Genomic DNA, 14,694 nt, shown 5'->3' with positions numbered 1-14,694 from the left:
CTCCTGAGTAGCAGTATAGCCTTAGACAAACCACAATACTTCCAACCTCGTGTGTTAAATGAACTTAGAAATAGCTGCACGGCCAGATTTATGGGACTATTGACAGTCAAATGGGATCTGGGCTCCAGTGGGCGTATGCAATACATGTAGATGGGACTGAGCCTCTTTCCTTCCTGCTGCAATCTTCTCTCTTTGAAGTTGGCCAGTTTCCTCCACTGTGGACTCAGTAGAGCTGAAACTCAAGGAGCTCCTGTCAAGTGACGTTAGAATAGAGTGGGAACGGGGAGACGGATGTCTCTGTTCCCTCTGCATGCACTCACCTTACAGTCACTATCTGACCTCCATCCAGGATGACCCCATTCATCTGGGCTATGAAGATGGCTGCCACGGCTTCGTAAAGGGCTGTACCATCCATGTTAATGGTTGCTCCGACTGGGAGGACGAATCTGGTCACACGCTTGTCAATCCCTAGATTATCTTCCAAGCAACGGAAGGTGACAGGCAAAGTTCCAGCACTGGGGGGAGAGAAGAGAGGGGGGGGGGAGAGAGAGAGAGAGAGAGAGAGAGAGAGACTCTGCTTTAGAGGCAGAACAAAGCACAAACCAGAATGACGCTGCAAAAAAAAAGCAGTAACTAGGAACAATTTTAATTAAGCTGCTAATAGGCAACAAAATATTTAGTTGGTTCAGGTTTCTCAGAGCTACTTAGTGCCTGCCAAGAAGTTCTCTGTCCTTCAGTCCCTGTCTCCATCTTAGGGTAAATCTTGAAGCACATCTGATTGTGCACACGAATTGGGCTGCAAAAAATTTATGTCAGCTGTCAACAGCAAAACATAATGAGGAATTTTTGAATGACCCACAGTTTCATGCCAGAAATGCTATTCCAACAAAATGACAGCACAGACTGCATGCAGCCCCTGGGAATCATCTTGAGCTGGGCTTACTAACTTGGAGAATGCTGGACAAACATGTTGTGCACCTTTTAGGATGAACCCAAGCTTTGAACAATCCACTGGGGAGCCTGACATACAGTCAAACTCCCAGACACATGGCTACCAGCCAGTCCTCAGTCTCTGCAATGACAGGGCAGAAAATCATGTGATCTGTAGTTAAAGGTGGTGTGGAGTGACTTCACTCTCAGTGCCCCGCCCCCCAGGCATGGGCTGGTGATCCTCCCACATGGCCCACCCTGAGAGGCTAGAACATTTGACATGTTCCTATATCTTCTAAAATAGGACACCTAAGAGAACAAGGCTTCCTCACAGCCAGACCGTTACATCCTTTTAGACAACAGCGGGGAGGAGATTAGGGCTTAAAGAATGTTAAAACCAAGCAAAGGAGCCAAACAGCACTGGTTGCTTTATGGTTTGTCTTGCTTTGATTACTTTTATTCTATTTCAGTGAACTGGAAAGTTTCCAGTGCAGGCAGCATTTGAAGGTGTTTTCAATCCCTGGTCATATTTATTCCCTCACAGTGGTTATAACTGGGTGTCAACAAGACTGGTCATATTCTGAAGGGTCTCAGTTTCTCAGAGTGGGAGAAAAAGGTCAGCTTAGAAATGTGCTGATTCTTGGGCCTACTCAGGACCAATAAATCTGGAAGCTATAAACTAAGAGGCACCCAAGTCCACAACCAAGGAGCCATCTTACCAGACAGAACATCTTTTGTGATTACAGGTCTGGGCTCTGTAATACCTCCCGTTGGTCTTATGGTAGAAGAAGTCGATTGATCAGGTGGTATGTGTGTTGGGGGTGGGGGTGTCATTTACAAAAGTGTTATTAACCCAAGTAAAAAAAGAGGCTGTGTTCTCATTTGCATTCAGGAGATACCATGGTCCTGGCCTGCTGTCTCAGCTGTTTCAATCAGGGGTTGATGTCATTGTGTCCCCCTTGTTCCCTCTCCTCACATCCTGGGACTGTTTCAGGGAGTTTCCTAAATACCATCACTGATCTAAACCGGCTACCTAGTCATTGTTGGTGGCTGGGATTCTCAACCACATTGCTCAACGCAGACTTGCAGGATCACTAAAATGTATTAATTTTTCTTGTTGCATCTAGTTTTCCAAAATGTAATCAAAGGGTCTTTGGACAGAGAGACTGGGCAAATGGTTTGTGAAACATGAAGACAGTTCCTATTCTTCTATTGATTATGTTTTATGTTTATGTCTTGCAAATCCACATAGACTCAACTGATCCAAACTAGGACTTGAGAACCTCAGTGCTTTCCCGTGCTGACATACTGACGCTCTGGCATTGCTTTTTGGCTCCCATCTGAGAGGCTCAAGGATGTTGCTAATAATAATGTTCAATATTGAGATTCTCCCTATGAAATGGTACAACCCCACCCCCCAGCATGCTCTTCACAATCACCCAGAAGAGCTGGTCAGCCACCCTCAGTGTTCCTATTGTGACAATGGCCCTGTTTGGAAACTTTGTGATGTAAGATTTAAGTGGATATAGGCCATTTGGATGGACCTTGACGCTTGTAAGCCTTGACTCTGTTTCTAGTCCCATCTCTGCTACTTGACTGTCACCATGAGAAGCGAACATCCTGAGCTCCCACTGCTGTGAGCAGACCGGTTCACACTTCCCTCTCCTCCTCTCCATAGGGAGAATGGAGAGGAGGTAGTCTTGTCTTTTAAAGTTACTAGGATAACTGGCTATTCAAAAGAAAAACAATAATAATTTTTGAAATGAGTTAAGGACAAATTCATGAAAGCATTAGAAATAGAAAGCATTATATTATAATTGTGAATAGAAAAATATTTGAGCAAAACTGAATTTCTTTAAAAAAAAAAAGAGAGCATTCACAGTCTTTTATACAAATAAAATACTCCCAGTGCCAAAAAATTAGTATTTATTTCCAAGACAGATGTCTAGGAGGGGAGGTTTCCTATCTGTAGCATGTGGTATAAGAGTTAATAATTCATATACATAATGTGAGCTTGAAAACCATCCAGGAAAGGATGAGTACCCACAAGGAGAAAAGCAAGCATGACTCAAGAGGCAAGGAATGGGGAGGAAAAGGCAGTAAGAACTAAAAAGTTGCTTTCCCTCGTCTGTAATCAAATGCATGCAAATTTGCTGAGTAGCTTTCCCACCAATAGGATTGGAATCCATGAAAGCTACACAGATGTGGAAGACCCAGCTCTGGCCAGTGGGTGGGGAAGGACACTCAAACACAGTTGGTGGGAATATTGCATTCTGGACTTTCTGAAGTGTTAATTGGCAGTGCCTTTCAAAACAGCCAGTGTGCACTCCCATGACTCAGAAGGTGCAGGTCTACAGTGTATCATCCTAAGGCCAGAGAGCTTGGCAGAGATGTTTGTCAGAGTCCTGTTGGACCAACATGCTGTAGATTTACACCTCTGGGCTGGAGTGCAGTACAGTACAGTACAGCGGATTAGTATTTCGTTTTATTTTCCATGCTTGAATGTTTGGCCTATATGTATGTTTGTGTATGCCTGGTACCTATGAAAGCCAAAAGAGGGTGTTGGATCTCCTTGGAACTGGAGTTACAGGTGGTTGTGAGCTGCCATTCAAGTACTGGGGACTGAACCCAGGTCCCTTGCAAGAGCAGCAAGTGCTCTTAACTGCTAAGCCATTTCTCCAGCCTTTTAGGTCCTGTATATTATGATGAAGTTCACAAAATATTAGCAAAGATCTATATTAATAGCTATGATTTTCTTGGTCTCTTGAGCCATAAAAATAAAGAGAAGTTTCTAGAGTAGCATAGTAAGAAACGGAAGTTTTATAAATACGAAGATTAACTACAAGGTTATTGCCTACTGTTCTTAGCTGAAAAGACACTTATCTGGTGAGGTTCATTGTCTTCCTCAAAATTTTATTCACTGTCTGAACCTTGTCACTATTGTGGCATACCACATATCAGATAACAAAATAAGGTTGGCTTTTATTTGCAGGGAGATGGCTAATCTCTTCTCTGAAGAGGAGCATTTGCAGGGATATGGACATACATCTACAGAGAAGTTAAAGCATCAGGAAGTAAATGGGAAAATTTGAAGTGTTTCCCCTAATCTCCAGAAACAGGATACTAAATCTGGCCCCCGGCATTGCACACATTTCCGCCTTTTGCAGAAAGCTCACACTCTATTCATATTGAATCTCACTGTCTTGCAATATGCAAATACAGCTCGGCTTCCCATGTGGCTTTTGGTTCACTTCAGAAGACTCTGACAGCCTGCACAGGGCCTTGGAATGCCCAGCCATGCTGGGCCACCGAGTGGGGATGTCACTAGCAGGAACAAGTCATGGGCTCAGCAGCTGGAATGTGGGTTTCAGCATTTGATGGGCTCTGAGCTGCCTGGGGTTTTATGATCTCAGCTCAATTTCATGACATGAAGACACGTGATCAGAAGAAAAACACCAATTTCAGTCTGAAAGAGCAAAACTCTTCAATCTCTGAAATTCTAGGATTCTAGATGCATTTTGACTTCGTTTTGTTGTGTTTTGTCTAATATTTGTCCAAGGTTATATTAAAAATTATTTTTGTTTCCTATATTTGAGGTCCTTATGGATTTTCTAGGCCCTAAAAATATATAAAGAAGCAGGAACTAAGTTATGTCCAGGTCAAGTCATTTAAAATGGATCTGAGGTGGGAAGGATTAGGGTTGAATTGTTCATTTAAGAGTTTATGTTAAAGTCAAAGAATTAACTGGTTTCTAATTGTTAGGGGGAAAATCACCATTTACCCTATGAAAACTGGTTCTCCTGATGTTGGTGAGAGCTCAGCATTGTGCAGAAGACCTGGGTTCAGTTCTCAGCACCCAGATCACACAGCACACAATTGCTTATAACTCCCTCTTCTGGCCTTTGGGGACACCAGCCATGCACACAGTCCATACCTGTGCAGTCACTCACACACACAAAATACAAAAATAGATATATGTTTTAAAATAGAAGTTGACTGCTCTACTTTTGAAAAATTATTAACCAAAACCTCAAGAGGTTTGTCTTTAAGAAATTCTTTAAGAAATTCTTTAAGAAATTTAAGAAATTAAAGAATTATAAATCACAGGTGAGTCATTAAGTGAATACCATGCTACATCCTCTGGATAATATTTATGGCTATGCTACATTCATGCTTCATATAACGTTAGGCATTCGAATTCACAGCATGCAACATCTAAACACTTAATATGAGGTTGTGTTTCTAGGCCAGCTGCAGACCCAGGAGCCTCGGCAGTGTGCAGGAAAATCCAAAGGTTCAACGTGTTCACCTTGTAGAAAGTATTCCCATGCACGGTGAAACGGTGTGAAAATAGAGAAGATTTGTGAGATAAACAGGAAACAGCAAACAGAACAAAAGAACCAACATGGAGAAAGGATTTTCTCCTGCTCTCTACCTGGAAGCGGTTCCCAGGGCAGTGATCCAGGCTTGGAAAATGCCAGCAAAAAAGGAGAATGGGTTTTTTCTGGTCACTACAAAGTAAATCAAGGGGAGAAAGATGCCCCCATGAATGATGAGGCCCACGATCACTGTGATCATGTACATCCCCAGCTGCCTAGCAACCACTTCTAAGTCCTTGATGGCGATGATCTTCCCACAGATCAAGCAGGCGATACCCAGCGGGGAATACCTGAAAAACACAAGACAACAACAGTAGCTTTGAAGACATCCTTCAAAGGTTAGGGACCTGCACCTGGAGGAAAAACCTTCCTCTTTTTATTTATTCATTTATTTTTCTACACACACACACACACACACACACACACACACACACACACACACACACACACACTGTTTTGCTGAGAAAGAACACAAGATCCAATACTTTGAATTGACCGGCATAGCTGTTTTATGGACCTAGTGACGCATGTTCTGATGATTAAGTCCAAAGGCAAACTTTATTGCTAAGGTGAATTTTAGGAACAAAGGGGGCGTGCCTCGACTCCTTTAGTTTTATCTTTCTGCAAACACCGAGTTAAAGGCCGAGGGACACAGACTGTGTTTCTGGAGTCCCCTTTGACGTCCTTGTTCTTTAACTCCTTCCTAGAATTTGGGAAGTAACTGAGACTTGTAAATGTCCATTGTTTTTAATCCTGGAAGTTTGGGGGGGTGTTTAAAATGATGGGGGATCAGGGAAAGGGCAGGGAAGGAGTAAGAGAGAGGTGGCTGCCAACACTGAAGTGTCTGTGCCAGGGAGAACATTTAGAGAGATGTGGTTTTGTGACTTTTGAGCCGGAGTCTTTCTCTTGCTATAACAGCAAGAACACTGGCTCCCGTTCATGGTATTTGAGGCACTCAGAGGCTCACTTAGTCTTGCCGCAGCCCTTCAAGATGAACATCAGTGTTATTACTCAGTAATTAAGGAAACCATCATTTGGAAAAGTTCAGTCACTAGCCCAAGCCCACAGAGCCCGAAGGAGAGCTGTGGCACTTTGCAAAAGTCCACAAGACTGGAGTTTTCCTTACCAAGCCAAACTTCCTCCCTTAAGCGCAGTGTCGTGGTTCCTTATAGGCAAACAACTGCCATACACCAATTTATCCAATATTGGCATTTGTATGCTCTCCTTATCTTATAGAGGGACACGGAAACTGTTCTGTTCCCACATGTGGGAAAACTCTCTTGTCTCAACTTTATCTTTTGCTTGTCTGGGTTTTATAATTTATTATAATTATATCACCACCACCACCATCACCACTACCACCATCACCACCACCACCGTCACCACCATCACCACCACCACCATTACCACCACCACCATTACCACCACCACCATCACCACCACCACCACCACCACCACCGTCACCAGCAGCAGCAGCAGCAGCTAGTGGAGGTGTTGCTAGGCATGAATTTGTTCACACTGTGATGGTGTCTGACAGAAATAAGATATTTGTAGGAAGATCAAAACTCATTAACAATTATAGACACATTTTTGAGAATAACTAAGGAGGAAATAAAATCCCCAGACATGGCTTCCAACAGGGGGTGGGGGGTCAGGAAAGAAAGGACCACCTAAGCAGACCCTTTCTCTCTTTGTTTCTCTTACTCCTTCCTCACCTTCCTTTCTCCCCTTTTCCTTCTCTTCCTTCTTCCCTCCTCCCTCCAAACCTCCTTTCCTTTTCCTCCCCTCTCTCCCTCCCTCCTTCCTCTCTCCCTCCCTTCTTCCCTTTTCCTCCCCCCTCCCTTCTTCCTCTTTCCTCCCCTTCCTCCCTCCCCCTTGCTTTTCTCCCTCCTTTCCCTTCCTCCCTTCCTCCCTTCACTCCTTCCTTTTGGCTATCAGGCCTGGCCCAAGTCCTTTCCTAAGTTAAACAAAGTCTCCAGAGAACAGATGCAAGTCCTTAAATGCAGGAAAGACAGACTTTGTCCAGCCTTCCCCTGGCTACAGGACCTCATTCAGTGACACATTCTCATTTTTCAGATGTGTGCATCAAGGTTGAAAGAGGCTGAGTCCAACATCACTAGGCAGCTGTGGGGATCAAGCTTTCGCATGTGCACCCATGATACTACTGAATCCTTCTCCCACCCTTCTCAGTTCAAATCCTTACTCTTCACAGGGTTTCGTGACCGTTTCTGTTTGAACATACCTGGGCCTCAAGTCCTCTCCTAGTCCATGCCTTTTTATCCAAGCCTGAGTTAGTGAGACTTTCTACAACCTCTCACTGGCTACCCAATGGCAGATGGTTTTGTGAGCAAACTGTTCAGAAAGAAAGGACAGCAACAGAGCAGAGCATCAGTGTGGCTCTGCTCTTTGCTGTGGAACTTCCAGTCTGACTCTCACTTGTCTCTTCCCTGAGGGACAAGCTGGCCATGTTTGAGAACTGTTTTCTAGACATTAATAAGACTGTGAAAACGAGCCTTCTGTCACAACACCAATCCCTCCTCTTGCTATTTGATATTCTTCAGGTGTACCCATAGTCACAACATTTCATAAATCAGCTACAGAGTCCCAGGGGCCAGCACTTTGTCACTGAGACTGTAAAATAACTGAAGAAAATGCACCTTCCTATAAAACCCGGAAGGATTCATCTTCATAAACCAAGAGGTCAATTCCTTCCCAAACACCAGTCAGCCTTCCAGGCTGCCACAGAAACAGTTATGAGCTATTTAGGATGCTATTCAACTTTCTTTCATTTTCCCTCCTCCTCTCCCCAGGTCTGGTAATTTGTAGAATGAACAAAACATATTTTCAAGGCTCTTTGCCAAGGAAGATCAGCTATAAAGTCCCCTGGGGGAGCACGCACGTCTGAGCCAGAGCCAGATGGACTAGACCAAGACAAGGGCTTAGCTTAGGAGCATCCAGTATGCAGGGTACGGGCAGTGGGAGTGGGTACCAGCTCCCACTGTAGATGGCATTAGTCCAGGCCTAAGAGCTAGGGAATATGAAAAGCAAGAGCCCTTGCTACTCCTAGCACTCAAACATCTAAAATAAAATTAAATAATAATGTACTGTCCACCCCTAATTGGATGAGTGTGAATGGGACACAAAAGAGCCTTTGCCCTTCAACTTGGGGCCATTACTTTCCTACACCTGACTTTGAACTGTATTCTTGGGTTTCTGTATCAATGAATGAGCTCATTGGAGATGAGACACCATGGAAAAGAGTGACAGAGATGCCCAAAGTCAAAGTTACCACTTGAAACTTCTGAGATGAAACAAACAGGACCACAGATAAGCAGACATAGAGGTTTAAGGCTCCACCCAAGAGCCCTAAAGCCACATGACATCTGGGAATTATTGGGTCTATTTCCGATTCAGAAAGACACAGTTATTGGGACAGAAGTAGGGAATGTCTTCATGTTACCCAGAGGTGGACGGTATTCTTAGCTCCAGTTCCTGTTTACAAGGCCACTATTCACGTATAGTCCATGTGTCATGGATTCCAGCTTCTGCCCACTGTGACTCTTGGCCTTTGCAGGGTCGCTCTCCACTTCACCTTCACCTTCACCTTCACTCACAGCAGTTAAGCTATCCAGAACCCAGTCAAAGTCTGTGCACCCATAACCAGTGATTCCACAACACCCTGAGCTGCCTGATATCAAGGTGCGTGCCCTGGGCTCCCACTAAAACCTGGTACTGGGACGTCTATGTCTTAATGTGTTCCCCCAGATAATTCTGATCTGAGCATTGATACTTCATGAACAAAATTCTCACTTCCAAGTGATAAAAAGCAGATATTCCTTGGTTGACCTTTGGAAACCATTCCCCTCAGCTGTCATTTATGTCAGACCAATGAGGTCCTAACTCACTAACTTGGGGCTTTCTGGCTTGGTGCAGATGATTAGACGGATTGTGGAGTGGAGCGAGGCCGAGGCACTGGCTCAGTGCCACCCTGTAGTCACGCTGGTTTGGTCTCAAGTGTTTCTAGAGACACTGTCACTGTCCAGGCTCTAGAAATGCAATTGTTATTGTAGCTATTGTTGAGAATTACAACAGATAGGAAGAAGTGACAACACACAGCTTCCAGTTCTGCTGTCCCCCAGGGGAGTCCTATCACAATTCAATGAAATCTAACCCCTCAGGGGTTCAGAAAGCCCTGGAGGCTCTGATCACCTCCCCCTCCCCCACCCCACCTCTCCAGCTCCACTCCTTCCACCATTTTTAACCTCTCTCACTGCTCCAGATCCTTGTTGCTCCAGAGCCTTTCACTTCCTGTTTCTTTTCCTCGGAGGACTCCTCTCAGCTTTCCACCTTTCTGTCAGGTCATTGCCACACCTTGTCCCCACACAGCCCCTCATGGTCACTCTGGTCTACTTCCCTCACTCTTTATCCCACAGCCCTGCTTTTGTTGTCTGTATTACTAACTGAATTCATGTTTGGTTCTTTTCGTCTGTCTTCCCTTCCCTCCTTTCACTAGAATGTGAGAGCGATGAGGGCAGAAATCCTGTGTAGCTATTCATCATGGTCAGTTTAGAAGGGATTATTTACTGAGTGAAAGAGCAAATGGGTGGAGGAAAAAAATTCTTTGCTTTACCAAACTTCAGTTAGACCCCTCCTCCTGTAGGCTCTGTTTGCCTCCTTTCTTTAAAATATGTTTCGGCTTGGCAAGAATCCCCACCCTCAGTGTGTGGCTCTTCATCTCTGATCAGCTTTCCTCAGTTTCCCATCCCCAGGTGGTACTGGCCTCCCTGCCCCAGCTTCAACAAGAATCCTGCTAGGATGTTAGCAGGATCCACTGACTCTGGATGTGCCCCTACTCCATTGGTTATACATTCCCATCTTCCCAGGACCTCTGGGTCTGAGCCTAGCCCTTTTGCATCACTGTAACACGTTGCTATGGCCACTATACATTTTGTGGCAGCCCTGCAGAAAACCTTCCTTCCTTGCTTTAACAGGCATCATTGAATGCTCTTTTCTTAAACAGTGTGGATGGTGGAGGGGCAATAGTCAAGAGTAGAAACAAAGGAAGGGCAGAAACTTCCTTTTCTGATAGAGGAAGACGGGAACTTTTGCTTTCTATTTAAGTTTTTCCGAGTTTGAAAAAAAGACAGTTTTAAGGAATTTTCAAAAAAAATGAGGATATGAAACTTACAACAAAACCATGGGGTTTTCAGACTCCTTAAAGAGCTACTGTGCAGAGATGCTGGGGGTATAGATGGTATTGATGGTCATAACATGGGCTCATTGACAGAAATGCTGTGGTCCTTCCGGACACAGAACAGTTTTAGTGACTGGGTTCCCACTTCTCCTAATTCTCTGAGCAACTTCACGCGACATGGGTTTTACAGTTATTTTCTTTCTAATCAGAATACTAGGGTTTCAATGTGTCGAATGTGCTTAAGGTCACATAGCTTGTAACCAGATGTTCCTAGATCTCCCTACTTCAAGCTTAGGAAGAAACTGAGTTAGAGACTGGACAAGGTAGCTTTGCAGCACTGGGTAACTTAACCTTCGTGCTTGGTGTTATTACCTGGGAAATGGGCTGCTGAAAGCATTCAGTTTGTCAGGTTTTATTGGAATGAATAAATGTGAACGTGGAAAGTTACCAGATCAAGACTCAGCATACTGAAAAAAAATTCGTTAAGTCTTTATTATGATTTAATGATAATGATTTCTTTAACGGATGAGCTAGTTCAATAATACGATAATTGAAGTTGAACATGTGGCAAGATGAAATCTTTCTGATTTGCATTTTAATGATCATAATTTTTAATCCAGACATGGAGGTACACACCAGTGCTCAGAGGGACGATCAAATCTAGGTCATTCTTGGCTACGCTTGCTCCGGCTGCGTGAGAGCCTATCTCAAAACAGATTTTAAAACGTGAAACTAATAATACAGATTGCCTTGTCCTCACAATGCTAGGTTTTGCTATTTTTACTATTCTTACCATTACGTAAAGGCTATGATGACTTTAGCCTCTAGGGGTCAGCTAACAGGGCTTATTGAGTTTACCCAAGACTTTTCCATAGGCTTTGAGTTAAATGGTGAAGCTGGTGAAACACCTGAAGAACAATGGGAATGGGCCTCTTGTCTTAAAAGCCCCACCTGCCTTCCTGGATGAGGTAGTAGAAATCTATAAAGAATTCTTCTATAGTCCTGACTCACAGCCCTCTTTACCCACCCTGCCTAGGGAGGCACAAGGTGCTATAAACCTTTAGGGATGAATGTTTCACCAGACAGGGACATCCTCATCCAGACCCTCCATTCCAATGGCTCATTAGCTTTCCTAGAAGAACTTGGCTTCCTCCCAGGAGTCTGTAGAAATGGCACAGATGTGAAGGAAGGAGGGAAGACCGAGAAGACTGTATCACTCAAGCCATCTGCATCAGTAGCAGCAAGAGGAAATGCATATTTACTGCAGGGACAATGTGTGGGCTGCTGGAAACTCCAGGCAATATGGACACGAAGTACTGTTCAAGCAAGAGGCTGATGCTGCATTACATGTCATTGTCTATCTACCAGGCCCTCAGAAGACTCAGGAGGACCCGAAGGACATGGCTGAAGTCTTCACACACAAAAGAAACATTCAAACATTAGCATTGCCCGAGGAACTTAAAATCCAGCACCATAATGGCAGGGAACCCAGTATTTTTACCAACATCCCTTTCTCCCTTTGTATTTTAAAAGTTCAATGAGCTCATGCCAGGACTAATATTTTGGTTATCTTATTGCGCTGAAACCTCAAAGCCCTCAGTCAGCCTCTTGTTCCTAAAGTTTTAATGAGAATCAACCGCAAAGGCATCACAACATGTGGTTCTGTGGGGATGATATGAACTTCTTTTAATGTTTGTGTTATAGAATGTTACTCTCCTGTTGGTTTTCTTTTTCTTCATTTTGTTTTCTTGGCTGTTTTGATGAACTGAATTATGCCCCTCCCCTTATTTAAATGTTTAAATTCTACTACCGGATGTGTAGCAGTGGGGGCTTTGGGGGCGATTAGGTAGCACCCTGATGAATGGGACTGGTGTCTACTAAGTTTGAATGGTTTTGTCCGGTCAGATTCCTCTGTGGTGAGTCATAGCCTCAGTACAGTGGTTTGGGAGATGGGCCGCTTGGCTGTGAGCTAGTGATTAGTGTCTCATGTCCATGTGATTAGTGTCTCAATAGGAGAGCCGTTTTTTTCTATCCACCACATGGGAGCACACAGAAGGGAGTCATCTACAAGGACCAGCCCCTCACCTGATATTAAATCTGCTAATGACTTCCCAGCCTCTCGACCTCTGGTTAAAAAAAAATCCCTTGTTTATAATTTTACCCAGCCTGCAGTGTGTGGTTACGGCAGTGGACATAGGCCACAACAGTACTCTAGAAAAGAGACCCAGGAGGCGCTTTCCCTCTCTTTCACCACTCTGAATTATTTCTCTTACAACTCAGATGAATGTGTTAGATGTTGATTATACACCTTGATTTCAGACTTCCAGTCTTCTGAACTGAAAGAAATATCTGGGCCATGCAAGTCATTTAGAACTTGTTACCACAGCTAGGGCTGGGTTGGAAGTATGAGACAATAAGACCCATTCTCAAGCCAAAGGACACACAGAATTAGGTGAGAAGTCCGATGTGTGTGGGAGGAAAGGGAAGCAAGAAGAGGGAAGTGAGAAGAATTTTTCACTCCCCTTTTCCATATCTTTTTGGTCTGTACCCACTCTTCATACTGGGAGGGCTCCGTTGTCCTCTGGGGACCCCAAGGCTTTATCCGGGACCATGACACCATTACAGTGAAGTCAGAATGAATAGACTTACCACATGATCATGATCACTAACTTCATGACAATCTCGTTCAGAATGTTGAAGAACTCCACCATCAGCTTGGCCTGCTCACCCATCTTCCCCATGGCAATGCCGAAAGCAATAAAGAATCCAATCAGACCTATGGGCGATAACATTACTCAGAAGGACAAATGACAAAGCATTTGCTCTGTTTCCCCTCAGAGAACATATGTGTGATGTATGTACAGGGCTAATTCTGCCTGTCAGTCACCCTTGGATAAATTAGGGATTAAAAGGAAAAAAAGCATAACATTTCACACTGAATGCCCTGCCCCCGCCATTCCATAATTATTGCTTCTCTTGACATTTTTCACTTGAGCAAGCTAAACTCTAAGTAGTTGAGGTGTGAGTTCCTCGAAGAAACTGAATTCATTTTCATTCCCAAATGAAAGGTAATGTCTTCTCTTCCTCCTCACTTTAGCAAATCATGTGTGCACAGCTCCCATTACCACATAGATTAACAGGAAGGAGCTGTCAAACTTGGGGATTATCATGCAGACTTTGGAGCCACTGTGGGAACAGCAGAGACAACTAGTCCATAAGGTCCTTGCTGGAGAAATGTCTAGACTATTTAGGTGTTGTTCTGAGGTACACTTCACCCGGGGAATTCCCTGCAGCTACAGTGCAAAGAAAGAAGAAAGAAGAATGATGGAACTGGAACTAAGAAGTCCAAACTAGCTAGGAAGCTCCAGTTAACCCCCCTTTTAAAAGTCAACTTGTGATGCTCCCTCTTATTAATCCTTTTCAGGATGATAAAGCCAGAATGTAAAGTTCATTGTTGGATTTTGCCAATACCTACCTACCCATCTTCTCTCTTTTCTAAATATCATAGTTCAACTACACATCAGCCTCCAGTGTCAATACTAACCCAAGGCAGGAAGGATCTGAGGAGCTCGCTCCCTACCCTCTCAGTGGCAGCTTCATTTGACTACATTCTGAGGCAAATTTTATACTCAACCCTTCTCACCTGTGTCTAAGGACCTGGTGATCTGCCCTTGGACTTTAGATCCTCAAAGACCAAGTCTGGTTTCTCTTTCCAGAAGATTCACTCCCAACCTTAGTACCTCATCTTAATACATCAGGGACTGAGGCACAGTACTTGGCTAACAGTATTCTCCACACTACCTGGGAACTGTCTAGACTTTCAATTGTAATCACTGTGTGCTCCTGGACCCCCCCAGTCTTGATGACCTATCTTTGACTACATTCATGGAGTATAAGTCGTGGTTATTCTCCCAGCTACAGAGCAATACTTGTTCATTTGGCTTGTTCTCTGATCCTGAAGAATTGGGCGTTTTTTAATCTCTGTCTTGGTCTTTGTCTGTCTCTGTCTGTCTCTGTGTCTGCCTTTCTCTGTCTCTCTGTCTCTCTCCCCCCCCCCTCTCTCCCTCTTCCCTCTTCCCTCCCTTGGTCTGTTTAGTAGGGCTACTTTCGAGTCTTTCCTTATGCTATGCAATTATGCCTGATTTTTGGCTTTTATCAGATAAGTTACAGCATTATGATTTGATTCTCTTA

The 14,694-nt window shown here is 44.0% G+C and overlaps 1 protein-coding gene across 6 annotated transcripts in view; it reads right to left on the bottom strand.

Moving 5' to 3' along the window:
- Slc1a2 (solute carrier family 1 member 2) overlaps window positions 1-14,694 on the bottom strand; it is a 130,337-nt gene that overhangs the window by 28,338 nt on the left and 87,305 nt on the right. For all 6 annotated transcript variants that reach the window (NM_017215.3, NM_001035233.2, XM_063283237.1 and 3 more), the window contains exons 6-8: window positions 13,153-13,279; window positions 5,366-5,599; window positions 321-515 (exon numbers count right to left, since the gene is read on the bottom strand). In NM_017215.3, coding sequence (NP_058911.2) covers window positions 321-515; window positions 5,366-5,599; window positions 13,153-13,279 — 556 coding nt within the window. The remainder of the gene's footprint in view (window positions 1-320; window positions 516-5,365; window positions 5,600-13,152; window positions 13,280-14,694) is intronic.

Source organism: Rattus norvegicus, chromosome 3 (assembly GCF_036323735.1).
Source record: "Rattus norvegicus strain BN/NHsdMcwi chromosome 3, GRCr8, whole genome shotgun sequence".
Classification (NCBI taxonomy): domain Eukaryota; kingdom Metazoa; phylum Chordata; class Mammalia; order Rodentia; family Muridae; genus Rattus; species Rattus norvegicus.
Note: the sequence above shows the minus strand (reverse complement) of the source record. Positions and strands in the feature narration are given on the sequence as shown.